At 43.8% G+C, this 13,487-nt stretch overlaps 1 protein-coding gene across 2 annotated transcripts in view; it reads right to left on the bottom strand.

Moving 5' to 3' along the window:
- Nucleotides 1-354: 354 nt before the first annotated feature.
- The window catches only part of ctdsp1 (CTD (carboxy-terminal domain, RNA polymerase II, polypeptide A) small phosphatase 1), a 58,385-nt gene continuing 45,252 nt past the window's right edge, over nt 355-13,487 (bottom strand). The window contains exons 4-7 of one of the 2 annotated variants that reach the window (XM_083638993.1): nt 8,582-8,638; nt 5,989-6,081; nt 4,070-4,255; nt 355-2,652 (exon numbers count right to left, since the gene is read on the bottom strand). In XM_083638993.1, the coding sequence (XP_083495119.1) occupies nt 2,524-2,652; nt 4,070-4,255; nt 5,989-6,081; nt 8,582-8,638 (465 nt within the window). In that variant the 3' untranslated portion in view covers nt 355-2,523. The remainder of the gene's footprint in view (nt 2,653-4,069; nt 4,256-5,988; nt 6,082-8,581; nt 8,639-13,487) is intronic. The other variant, XM_083638994.1, reaches the window with a different exon arrangement.

Below are 13,487 nucleotides of genomic sequence, written 5' to 3'. Positions count from 1 at the left end.
ATACATTGGGCCAAAAACCAGGTAATTGAGGAAAGCAATAGGTTCAATATTACTTGATGGCCTTGAGTGAGCATCGAGGCGTACAGTTCGTTTTATTGTCGGGTGGGTATTAACATTTGAACTTAATGGAGAATGAAAGATGTTTTCGTATGAAGTCTGTTCCATATTCCATTTTTCCATTTCACTCGTTTCCACCGCTGCCATGTTGTCGTGAACATTAGTGTTATGTGACATTTACTGTAGCGAGTCTGACCTCTTTCAATAAAACATGCTTTATTGATGCAAGGCACAAATATCTCTACTCATCTTTCTCTCCCCCCCCCGCCCGCCCGATCCATCCCAACATTTATGAGCAGCAACTTAAAAACTCCAAAACACTTATTTTAACCAGTTTCTTTACTTGAGTGTCAACATTAATACTCTTGTTGCATACAGTAAAAAAGTTAAATCATTATTCCAAGAAAGGTTACATTGTCTGTCATGTATTGTCAACGTATTTTTTTTTAACAACGGAAATACTCACTGGCGCAATCGCACTCTCTCTCACACACACTCTCTCTCTCACACACACACACACACACACACACACACACACACACACACACACACACACACACACACACACACACACACACACACACACACACACACACACACACACACACACACACACACACACACACACACACACACACACACACACACACAGAGGATGATGTACAGACTGATAAGAATATCAGACTGGATGTACAGACTGATAAGGCACTTCTGATGGACTTGATCGATGTCACACATGAAAATCAGATTGAAGTTCAACAACAGGAGGCGACAAAGTGTTTTAAAATCAAATGTCAAACTCATCTAAGACGAATAAGCGAATTACAGACGGCTAAGCCTCCTCCTGTAGACACAACCAGAATTACAGACGGCTAAGCCTCCTCCTGTAGACACAAACAGAATTATAGACGGCTAAGCCTCCTCCTGTAGACATAAACAGAATTTGCATTATTGATGGGACAGCCCGTTGTATTCATTTGCCAACATCAGTTCAAACTAAAAACGCAAAAACAAAATCACCTTTCTCAACATAGGCAAAAATAACATTATTAAAAACAAATCCCAAAAAACGATTGCCTAAAATTCTGATATGTACAAAAATAATCTCACCACATCCGTAATGGCACTTTCGTCAAGTCTCTCCATCAGATATGAGCTGAAAAGTCCAATCAGCATGCAGTCAGTCCGTCCGTCCGGAGATGGAAGATCTCTTACTGCCAATATCCAGTCTTTTTTTATGCTCCTCCCAGATTTGTTTGTTTTGGTGAGTATGTAGTTAACTACATGGATAGGTTAGGTATTTTGTGAGAGTTAGATTGGGCATCATAATGGAAAGATTAGACATTAATCATTTTATTCCAGTACTGTTAGGACTGACTGAGTGAATATGGGGAAAAACTGTAATGTAGTGAATAAGGACTACATTTAACTGCAGTGGATTACTGCCTATTTATTGTCACCCATAATTGCGGTGACCATTTCCTCCTTTTCAAAAGACTAAAAACGAATTGTTTGTTCATAGCTTGCCAAAGATTGCTGATATACAGTTAAGTGCATAGTGTTCGATGCACATCAAAATGTGCATATTGTAGTGAAATATATCACCCGTTGAAAAAAAAAAAAAAAAAAAAGTCAACTAAAATCCTATAAAGTTAATCTATCCAACCACTTCTTGACTGCTGATTGTCTTTTAGTACATACATACATACACACTTGGGCATTTTAGGCAAAATAAGAAGAAAAAGGTTGCGTAACAGGATTCAGTCCATTATATATAATCTTCCAAAATACAGTTTTCAATGATTTGCTATTTTTCTAGGTGAGAATAGTTCAAATGATAATTACAATGCTACATTGTACTGAAGGGGGGAAAAGATCCACGTGGTTTGTTTGCTTTTATAGAACGACTCTTCACACAAGCCAGGTTTACACCACACTTAACTGTCCTTACTGCTGCATACCAACACCAACGCACTCGCTGCACTGCAAAATATATCTGTTATATATATATATATATATATATATATATAATAGAATAATAATATATATTTAATATATTCATTTAATCCCACATTCAGTCTTATAAAATCTTGCCCTCCTGAAAACATCTGAAAGAAAGCTGCCAGTGGGACTAGCTCGTTAGTTTCCAACAGACTTTCAAGGCAAATATATCTAACCCCACTGGAAGATGTGTTTCACCCGTTTTAAAGGATGAGTTCGCCCAAGAATGAAAATCCACTCATTATCTACTCACCCCCATGCCGGTGTAGATCATGAGCAAATTTTCATTTTGGGTGAATTTATCCTGTAAAAAAAAAAAAGCAAAGATTGGAACACGGGGTTAAATAAGGTCTTAAGACGGACATCTTTTGTGTCAGCGTGGTCCTTGTATTGGGAAGCAGCCTCCGTGGCCCTGTGATGACAAGTCGCTGGTGATCCTTTCATTCTGCTTCGTCCCTCTTTCTGTTAACTCGCAGTCCTCTGCTGCTTGAGAATATCATAGATGTCGTCCACTTTGCTTAGTCTCTCAAAGAAGGGGATGAGATCAAGGAGCTCGGTGTCCGCCATGTCGTCAAACCAGGAAGCTACGGGAACCTGGAGGATGACGAGATTAGAAGATTTTCTCAGTATATGTATATATACATGTGTATACACATGTGTATATGTATATATACATGTGTATATGTATATATACATGTGTATATGTAATCACAACTCTGATCAACACACTAAGATAAAGTATTTCCCTATATGTTTTGTATATCTTAACTGTAAAGGGGAGACTTGTGGGTACTCACAGAACCCAATTTCATTCAGATATCTTGAGGTGAAAGGTCAAGGGAACCCTTTGAAAATAGTTTTTCCCTCTGAAAAATTTTGCCTAAATTTAGAGCGTTATTTAACCCCCTTCTAGGGATGGGCATTTCTAGCAAAAACACTATTCGAAATTCGCTGGCCAAAGTCGACTTTTAATCGAAATTCGAAAATAAAAATAAAATGTAAAAAAAATTAAAAATGTATATTTTTTTTTAGTGAGTGAAATGTTGCATTGTCTCCCCTGATTCTAAGTATAGTCGAATCGCTTGGTTTGAGCAAGTAAAACAATTTGTATAAGCATTTTAAGCAAGGTTTATGGAAAAATGAATGGCGGATGAAATCCCATGAAGAGGGAGAGGTTGCTTATAAAAATTGTTTTACTTGCTCAAACCAAGCGATTCGACTATACTTAGAATCAGGGGAGACAATGCAACATTTCACTCACCAAAAAATAAATAAAAAAAAATCAATAAACGAATTTCGAATTTCAATAATAAAAGTCGACCTTGATAATAACAACGATTATTCGAAAATTCGAAATTCGATGCCCATCCCTACCCCCTTCCCGACAAGCTAGCATGACATGGTTGGTACCAATGGATGGCTGTCATCTAGTTTCATATTATACTAGAATACTACGAGAAACTTCAAACTAAGCCTGCTACAGCCACTTGAGTTTTTATCACTATGAAATCGTGACATTAACGGGAGAAATGACCAATCGGGAGCACAAAAAGGGTTAAAAATAGGGGCACTCCTGATCAAGTAAAAGTATCACACCACATGGGCAGACCCCCGCCCCCCTCCCCACACACACACACGCACACACACACACACTGTATCTGTTAATTATTTTCATGTTATATTGTGTTTTGTTTTTTATATATACCTGTTTAAGACCAAGGACAACAATGGAAATAAGTCTTGACTTTATTGTGCTTTATCCTTGATGTTATTCCTTGAGATCCATGTCTGTACTTTGTTTAGTACACTGTATTTCAATTTGTAACCGTCAAATCAAATCAAATCAAATCAAATCAAATCAAATCACACGCACACACACTTTTGAGGGAAAATTACGATTTGAAGGTTCAATCATAGATTAAAATAACGACTTCTTAAGATGGAGACGTTGTGTTTCGCAGTGTACAGTCACTTGTGTGTTGAGAGGAATAAATCAAAGAAAATGGCGTACGGCGTTGTCAGGGTGGAAGACGTAGGAGGCTGGGGAGTTGTCGATGATGATGACCTTGTTGAGGTCTCGGCCCAGCCGGCTCAGGTCCTTCACGTAGTTCCCCCTGTGGAAGACGCAGGACTCCCGGAACAGACGACTCCGGAACGCCCCCCATTTGTCCAGCAGGTCCGACACAGGATCCGCATACTAGCAGCAGGAGAAACCAAACACATGTACGGCTGTCTTTAAATAGGGCTCGGCTCCTGTGTGTGTAGAAGCCTGTGTGTCTGTAAGTGAGTGCCGGTGTGGTCGTTTGCGATGTATGTTTACACGGCAAACTGCTGAAACACCAGGGCGAGAAAAAAAAGAAACAAGGAGTTTAGAGGGGGAAAAGGGAATGCAAAACAAACTACAGAACGGAATAGTGAAACTAAATGACAACCAAACTCACATGATAAAATTCACAAGTCGTCACGAGGAGGACCAGGTCATTTTTGGATGAGTGGTAGAAGTTGAGGTTAGAGTTGGGCTTTGGTATGACGAGAGCGCGACCCTCAGATGCCAGTCCACACTTTGTAGCACTGTCAGCATTGTGTTCACATGTCTGCTCCACATTTCAAAGAGCAAGAGGAGGGCAAAGTCTCTGTGCCATAGTCACCAATATGCACAAGTGTCTGTGCCATAGTCACCAATATGCACAAGTGTCTCTGTGCCATAGTCACCAATATGCACAAGTGCCTCTGTGCCATAGCCACCAATATGCACAAGTGTCTGTGTCATAGTCACCAATATGCACAAGTGTCTCTGTGCCATAGTCACCAATATGCACAAGTGTCTGTGCCATAGTCACCAATATGCACAAGTGTCTCTGTGCCATAGTCACCAATATGCACAAGTGTATCTGTGTCATAGTCACCAATATGCACAAGTGCCTCTGTGCCATAGTCACCAATATGCACAAGTGCCTCTGTGCCATAGTCACCAATATGCACAAGTGTTTCTGTCATAGTCACCAATATGCACAAGTGCCTCTGTGTCATAATCACCAATATGCACAAGTGCCTCTGTGCCATAATCACACATAAGTGTAGCTTTGCTGCTTCTTCATTATGTGCACTTAATGTAAAGGCTGAGCTGAAACAAACTACAATACAGCCACAAACTGCAGCCAGATGCTAGTACAGTATACCCTGCTTTTTACATTGACCATCAGATGCTAGTACAGTTTACCCTGCTTTTTACATTGACCATCAGATGCTAGTACAGTATACCCTGCTTTTTACATTGACCATCAGATGCTAGTACAGTATACCCTGCTTTTTACATTGACCATCAGATGCTAGTACAGTATACCCTGCTTTTTACATTGACCATCATGGTCTATATGGATTGCATTTTATGCACGTGGATTTGCATTGTATTTGCCTTGTGTATGAAATGTCCTAAATCAAGTTAGCTTTGCTTATCTGAGCATGGAGGCATGATTGAATGCTCAATTGCTCTTGAGAATTGAACCTCAGTGACTTTTGAACTTGGTTTGGGGTGCATTCCCCATTGGGGCCACACAATACTAAAAATGCACGCACCCATGACACCATGACACCGTGTTATGTGATTTGGATAAAAATACCCACCAAAATGTAGAAATAGAGAGTTGAGTCAAGGTTTGGGTGAAGGGGGTTAACGGTCAATGTTAGAGGTTAGCACAGCCATAATAACAATCAGGCTTATGTGCCAGGGTGTATGTGCACAGTCAGCTGTAAATCAGAGACCAGCAAAAAATGAGCTCATGCTTCCAGTAATTGTAAGCGAAATGTTTTGAAAGTCTCTATTCACATACAGTAGAGTAGGGAGAGATTTGTTAACCGTTTGTGGTCTGCCGGTGATATGCGGTCACATGTGGGCTAGCAGCTACGCGCCATTCAGGGCGGCGCTCTTACCTTGGATAAGCTTGCGGTGAATAAAACGCACTCGAACAATTCGCCCATCCGCTTGAGGAACTCGTCGACGTGGGGTCGCTTCAACACGTACACCTGGGCGGAGACACGCGAGGCGCACAGTGTGAAAACTACTGCCTACAGGGATATGATCACAAATATAATATATAATATAATATAATGAGAGCCGTGTCCCCCCCCCCAAAACATTGCAATGCTGAAGAAAGAAAGAAATCACACACATGCATTGAGTTGCTAATACAAACATGACAGGGCAAACCATCTAAATGAGCTACTATTATTTTATGCTTTTTAATCTATACACGGGTGTATTCAACTCGTCTTATATTTAAAGGGGAAAAAATATTTCATTATTATTATGATTGTCTATTATCTTATTATTATTATTATATTATTATTATCTGGTGTGAGCATTGATTTCCTCCATCTTATTTCCTCTTCTACTTTACCTACAAAAGATAAATGTAGTAAAAAGAAATGCAAAACACTAACTTTAATTCATGGATATTTTGTTAAATGAAACAAACAGGATTTCAGCTCCCAATAAGATGCTGGCGGCCTTGTTTCTGAACCAAGTCACCCCGAATAGGCTTTCCCCCTTTTAACAAGCCTATCCTGGATTACTTGAAAGAGACCCAAGCCTATCCTGGATTACTTGAAACAGACCCAAGGCCTTTTGGACAACAAGGCTTCTTCCGTCTTCTGGGAGCTCCTGGACACGACAGGGTGCATGGTGTGACCATCTAAAGCTGCTGAGGAACAGCCAGAGGCACCAGGGAGGCCTGGGCGCTACGGCCTGAGAGGCACCAGGGAGGCCTGGGCGCTACGGCCTGAGATTTATGGCTGGTGATTTCTGAGAAGCCGGCCAGGGTTTCCTCATGTCGTCAGGCCACTGAAATAGCCTCCTGCTGCTTGGAGCCGTCAACAGAGAAGGCCATGGCACTGTCAGGTAATCCACGCAGCGTTCCTACTGCGAGCCGAAGTCACCAGCATATCAGCGTTTCACATTTTATTCACTTGAAGTCGGTGTTTGAGATCTTCACAGCTCATAGCACCCTCCTACTGTACAGGTAAAACACTCTAGATCAGGAGGTTTTCAAAGTGGGAGGCGGGCCTCCCGGGGGGGGGGGGGGGGGGTTTGGGCTCAAAGCAGCTTCAGTGGAGGCTCAGTGAACGGAAGTGAAAACATTTGTTCATTGTTTCGTTGAATGTTACCTTTGTTTTGTATTCCTGAAATGTTTCATGTATGGTGTTCGAGGACCCCCTCGTAAACGAGATGCTGCATCTCAAGGGGCTTATCCTTAGACAAAATAAACATTTCTATATATATATAAAACGAGATCTAAATGTGTGTGATTTGGTTCAAGAGAGTTCAGAGATACAGTCGTTTTGGGGAATTTCACCGTTTTTCCCCACTTTCCCAGAGTCGGAATAAATAAATGCCTTCAGATGGCCCACAGTCTCAGACTTTGAAAACCCCTGCTGTATACTATACTGTACTGTACCACATCGGTATATGGAGTTTACAATGTTTGCAGAATACTGCATCTGTCCTGCTTTAGACTGCATCTATCCTGCTTTAGACTGCATCTATCCTGCTTTAGACTGCATCTATCCTGCTTTAGACTGCATCTATCCTGCTTTAGACTGCATCTATCCTGCTTTACACTGCATCTATCCTGCTTTACACTGCATCTATCCTGCTTTAGACTGCATCTATCCTGCTTTAGACTGCATCTATCCTGCTTTAGACTGCATCTATCCTGCTTTACACTGCATCTATCCTGCTTTAGACTGCATCTATCCTGCTTTAGACTGCATCTATCCTGCTTTAGACTGCATCTATCCTGCTCTATCCTGCTTTAGACTGCATCTATCCTGCTTTAGACTGCATCTATCCTGCTTTACACTGCATCTATCCTGCTTTACACTGCATCTATCCTGCTTTAGACTGCATCTATCCTGCTTTAGACTGCATCTATCCTGCTTTAGACTGCATCTATCCTGCTTTAGACTGCATCTATCCTGCTTTACACTGCATCTATCCTGCTTTACACTGCATCTATCCTGCTTTAGACTGCATCTATCCTGCTTTAGACTGCATCTATCCTGCTTTACACTGCATCTATCCTGCTTTACACTGCATCTATCCTGCTTTAGACTGCATCTATCCTGCTTTAGACTTGCAGGATTCTCTGAAGAAATGTTCTCTGCAGGTGGAACAGGTGTGGTGTGGCATGCAGAAAGTGTGACTATCGGCTGCTTCATGCCTCGACATGGTGGTGTGGTGAGTGAAGCAATATAAGGAGACGACACAGCGACATGGTGGATACAGCGTGACACGACATAGCGACATGGTGGATACAGCGTGACACGACATAGCGACATGGTGGATACAGCGTGACACGACATAGCGACATGGTGGATACAGCGTGACACGACACAGCGACATGGTGGATACAGCGTGACACGACATAGCGACATGGTGGATACAGCGTGACACGACATAGCGACATGGTGGATACAGCGTGACACGACATAGCGACATGGTGGATACGGCGCGGCGCGTGCGTACCTGGTGAACCGTTCCGTCGATTTCCACTGGAATGATAAAATCTGCGTTGTTCACCGGCTGATGGGAGACAAAGATCAAATATGAGGTGAAGATGTGTCACACAGAAGCAAAGACGCAACCTCAGCGTCTTGTAAATAACACCGCACTGAAAATAATCCGGCTCTTGTGACGGCCGTCACTGAATATGACAACGCTCATGTGTCGGATTTATTTAGCCACTTCTCACAACCCAGAATATGGCTCTCAAATGTGGAGATCATCACGAGTATGTTCTATATAAGGCTTTACCGCCTGCATTGTTGTTATATGAGGTAAGGCAAATAGGAGCGATTTTAATTTCTCAGGAGCTTAACTTCACGATTTTAACTGCATGGATTAAAGAACATGTAAATAATCATGTGCAATTAATGCAATGCCCCCACACACACACACCTACACACACACACACACACACACACACACACACACACACACACACACACACACACACACACACACACACACACACACACACTCTTTTGGTTCAAATGTTTAAGGTTTGGAGAAACACAAAATACAATGTAATTTTTCTACCGAAACAATTTCCTCTGGCCTGAAGGTGTCGCAATAAAAGCTTGCACTTCAGCTAAATTCTTCTTCTTCTTTTTTCCAATATTTTACTTTAAAAAAAATTATGCAACAATAAACAAACAGGCTCAGACACAGGAAAAGAAGAGAGAGAAAAATACATACATCTTTGACATTGAGCATTGTAACGTGGCGCTACCAGCCGCATAAGGTGCTTGTGTGCTTGTACAAGATACCGTGCAGGGGATCCTACGCAAGGGGTCCATGGGAAACGAGCCGGGCAGGCTGTCCATCACCCCTAACCTCAGTCACTAGTCACTCTTAACCTTGTCAAAGTCTGCTAAAAACGGGTCGCAGATAGTTGAGAACCATCTAAGCGAGTTACTTCAGCTAAATTCTTCAGTGCCAAATACACGCGTATCAAATCTGGCAGCTTATACTGTAAGTATAGATCTTAATGCTTTTCAAAAATGCTTAAAAAATAAATAAATAAATAACAGAGAAAACATTAGAATTTATGATTCACTAACGCACAAATCTCTGTAAGTTCTGCTCCTACAAATACTTCTAATGCCAGTTTGCATGTCCTTTTCATTAATGCTAGAATCCTTACTTTTTACGACATTTTGATTTATGCATTTCTACTTTTTTTTTTTAATTATTAATATTATTTAAGTAGCTCGGGTCGAATTCGAACCTGCGTGGGCCGCGTGAAGGTCCGAGCCTCCGTCATATGCATGCTACCAGGTGAGCCACCAGGACGCACTACTTAAAGGAACACTCCGCCCATTTTCAACCAGCTTTGTATCATTAGAACATCAGTAGTATAACAGAAAACTGTAAACGGTTTTGAAGTCTGTCATTTAATTTGACAGTTATTGAGTGTTAAAGTGTGGACCAGTGACATCACTGGTCCACACTAACTCAAATTAATAACTCATTAACTCAAATCAACTCTCAATAACTGTCAAACTAGATGAATGATGAATAGTTTGACAGTTATTGAGAGTTGATTTGAGTTAATGAGTTATTAATTTGAGTTAGTGTGGACCAGTGATGTCACTGGTCCACACTTTAACACTCAATAACTGTCAAATGAAATGACAGACTTCAAAACAGTTTACAGTTTTCTGATATACTACTGATGTTCTAATGATACAAAGCTGGTTGAAAATGGGCGGAGTGTTCCTTTAAAGGAGAATTTCGTTTTTTTTTAACCTGGACCCATCTCCTGGCAATAATTATGATTTGGCCACTCACCCAGTGATGTCCACGGCGTTTCTGGCCGTCCTAGCGTTGTTTTGAGATCAATAGCGTCCAAGTCAGTTGTAAAATGGAGCTGATTTGGGGCCAAGTGTGAGCCTGTCTTTCCTGCATCTAAATAGCTATTTTTATTCCCGTTTTCGCCACATATCGTAATAATGTGATCCCTCAACATCCACCAGAGTGATATTTCGCCCCAGGCCATTTCCTGGACTCTCACAGGGATCAAATTACCTCAAACGTGATCTCGGTCACCAAGTCTCGTGAAGTCCCGCGATACTTTCCTGCCGACTGGCCAACTACAGGTACACGCTTTGCGGTGGTGGTTTTAGCGTAACCTATGTGGGGTTTGGCATAACCTTCATTATTTCGAATCCCACATAGGTTACGCCAAACCCCACATAGGTTACGCTAAAACCACCACCGCAAAGCGTGTACCTGTAGTTGGCCAGCCGGCAGGAAAGTATCGCGGGACTTCACAAGACTTGGCGCCCCCCCAGCCCCCCCCCCCCCCACCACCTCATCATCACCTCCAACTCCTATCCTCCCCTCCTCTTAATCATCACCTCCGACTCCTATCCTCCCCTCCCCTCCTCTTAATCCATGTCACCAACGCGGACTCATGGATTCCTCAGATCACCCTCATGGAACTCCCAATCTTGTTACCCCTTTTTTCACCTAGCTAATTAACTAGTATTCTCTAAACCTACGAACACTTAAAGACTACATTTTCTATTTCTTTTTGGACTCTACTTTTTAGATTTTCAACTCCCTTCCCTGATCTTAGGATAATTTAAAAACTACATTTTTATATCCCTTCTGTTGGACTCTTTTTTACATTTTCAATTTTCTGTTCTCTTGTAAATTTTATTTCCATAATAAACCATTCACAGAGTTTCATTATCGGAAACTCTGTGCATGGTTTAGCCCGGCATCTCTCGGCCTGTCTCGGAGGGGAGTCCCCGGATGGGGGTCCGTTGCTGTGGCCTGGGTGGGCCCGTCCCCCGCGTGGCCTGCTCTCACGCTCTCAGTCACTATGCTGGTGGCTGGGGGCTGGGGGGGCGGGTCGCGTGGGGGCTGGGTCCGCCCAGGCCGCAGCAATGGGCCCCTATAGCACAACGACCTCACAAGGTTCCTCCTCAGCCAAGTCACTGGGGCAATCCATGTGGCGATCCATGTGTGGATTGCCACCATATGGTGGAAAGGTTTTCTTGCGTTCACTGGGGGTGAGGGGGCGCCGCTGTGCCCCGGCCTGGCCTTCCCTCCCACGCCTTATGTGGGCGGGGGCCGGGTCGGGGGGCATCGGTGCTCTTCATCACTGGTCGAGGGCTGCCGGTTGGTTTAGAACAGCTTAGGTAGGCGATAGATTAGCTACAGCCTAAGGCTGACCTGTTATAGTGTTCAGGCTAAAATCAGACTAGAGCAGAGTAGGATAGGCCAGATTAGGCTGTAGATTAGCTAGATACTATGTCCCAGTTAGCTCTGGTTAATGCTTAGAGTAGTCAGTTGTCTGATCTTCTCCCCCCCCCCTCTCTCTTTCCCCCTTCCCCCGCTTCTTCCCCCTTCCTGTTCTCCTCTCTTTCCATGCTCTTTCCTCCCCCACATCCCACCGCCCCCCCCTCCCTTCTCCTGCTCTCTCCTCCTTCTCCCCCCCTCTGCTCCTTCTCCTCTTCTCCCCTATTTTCCTGAATCCCTGCCACTTCCTGCTCTCCCCTCTCTCACATTCCCCCTGCTCTCCTTCCCCTGCACCCTCCCACCTCTCCTTCTCTGCCTCTCTCCTCCTCTCTGTCCTCTCCCCTCTCTCACATTCCCCCTGCTCTCCTTCCCCTGCACCCTCCCACCTCTCCTTCTCTGTTCTCTCCTCCTCCACATTTCCCATTTTCTCCCCACCCTCGCCCTAATCCGGGCCCGTATCCTACTCCCTCCCTCCACCCTAGACCCTACCTCTACTCTGCCTCTACCTCTACCCTGCCTCCCTCTCCTTCTCTGTTCTCTCCTCCTCTCTGTCCTCTCCCCTCTCTCACATTCCCGCTGCTCTCCTTCCCCTGCACCCTCCCACCTCTCCTTCTCTGTTCTCTCCTCCTCTCTGCCCTCTCCTCCCTCTCACATTCCCCCTGCTCTCCCTCCCCTGCACCCTCCCACCTCTCCTTCTCTGTTCCCTCCTCCTCCACATTTCCCCCAACCCTAGACCCTACCTCTACCCTGGCTCTCCCTCCCCTGCACCCTCATCTCTCCTCCTCTGTTCTCTCCTCCTCCACATTTCCTATTTTCTCCCCACCTCCCCCCTCTCCTCCCTCACATCCCCCCGCTCTTCCTCCCTCCTCCACTCTCCTGCTTTCTCCTCTTCCCGGTGTTCTTCCCCTTCCCCCTTTCCCCCACCACTCTAAAGCATAGTACACATTTTACTCCAAAGCATGGCACCCACTCTATCCTCTCCAATATTCCGCCACTATTTAAAGCATGGCATAGCATGGCAATATTCCGCCACTATTTAAAGCATGGCACCCATGCTCTTAGTATTTCGCCACTATTCAAAGCATGGCACCCACTCTTCCCTAAAGCAAGGCACCCATAAGCTCTATATGTGAACATGTGCTTATCTGGCAAAAGGACTCATTACTAAAGGCTTGCAGCCAATTAAATTAGGCATAGTTTGGTTGCTTAGAAATTGACTATGTCCGTTTGCAAGATGTGCGTCTATATTTCTCATTCTCTCCCCACCTCCTCCCTCCCCCTGCTCTCTTCTCCCCCACACCCCTCCCCCTTCCCCTCTCCTGCTCTCTCCTCTTGCTCCTTCCCCACCTCCTATACCCTCCAACATCTCCCATTCCCTCCCCACCCCATCACTCTCCCCACCCCATCACTCTCTCACATTCCCCCTGCTCTTCCCCCTTCTCCTGCTCTCTCCTCTGCTCTCTCTTCATTTCTATATTTTCTATATTATCAATTGTTCAAATGTTATCTTTATTCTGTATATTCCTGTTACTGTGTGTTAGCTAGAATCAGCTAGACATACTTTCTGTGAAGCCCTCTGAGACATGCTTGTGAATTAGGGCTATATAAATAAACTTGACTT

This window comes from Poromitra crassiceps (assembly GCF_964638095.1).
Source record: "Poromitra crassiceps genome assembly, chromosome: 6".
In the NCBI taxonomy this organism is placed as follows: Eukaryota; Metazoa; Chordata; class Actinopteri; order Beryciformes; family Melamphaidae; genus Poromitra; species Poromitra crassiceps.
This window is presented reverse-complemented; position numbering and strand designations above follow the sequence as displayed.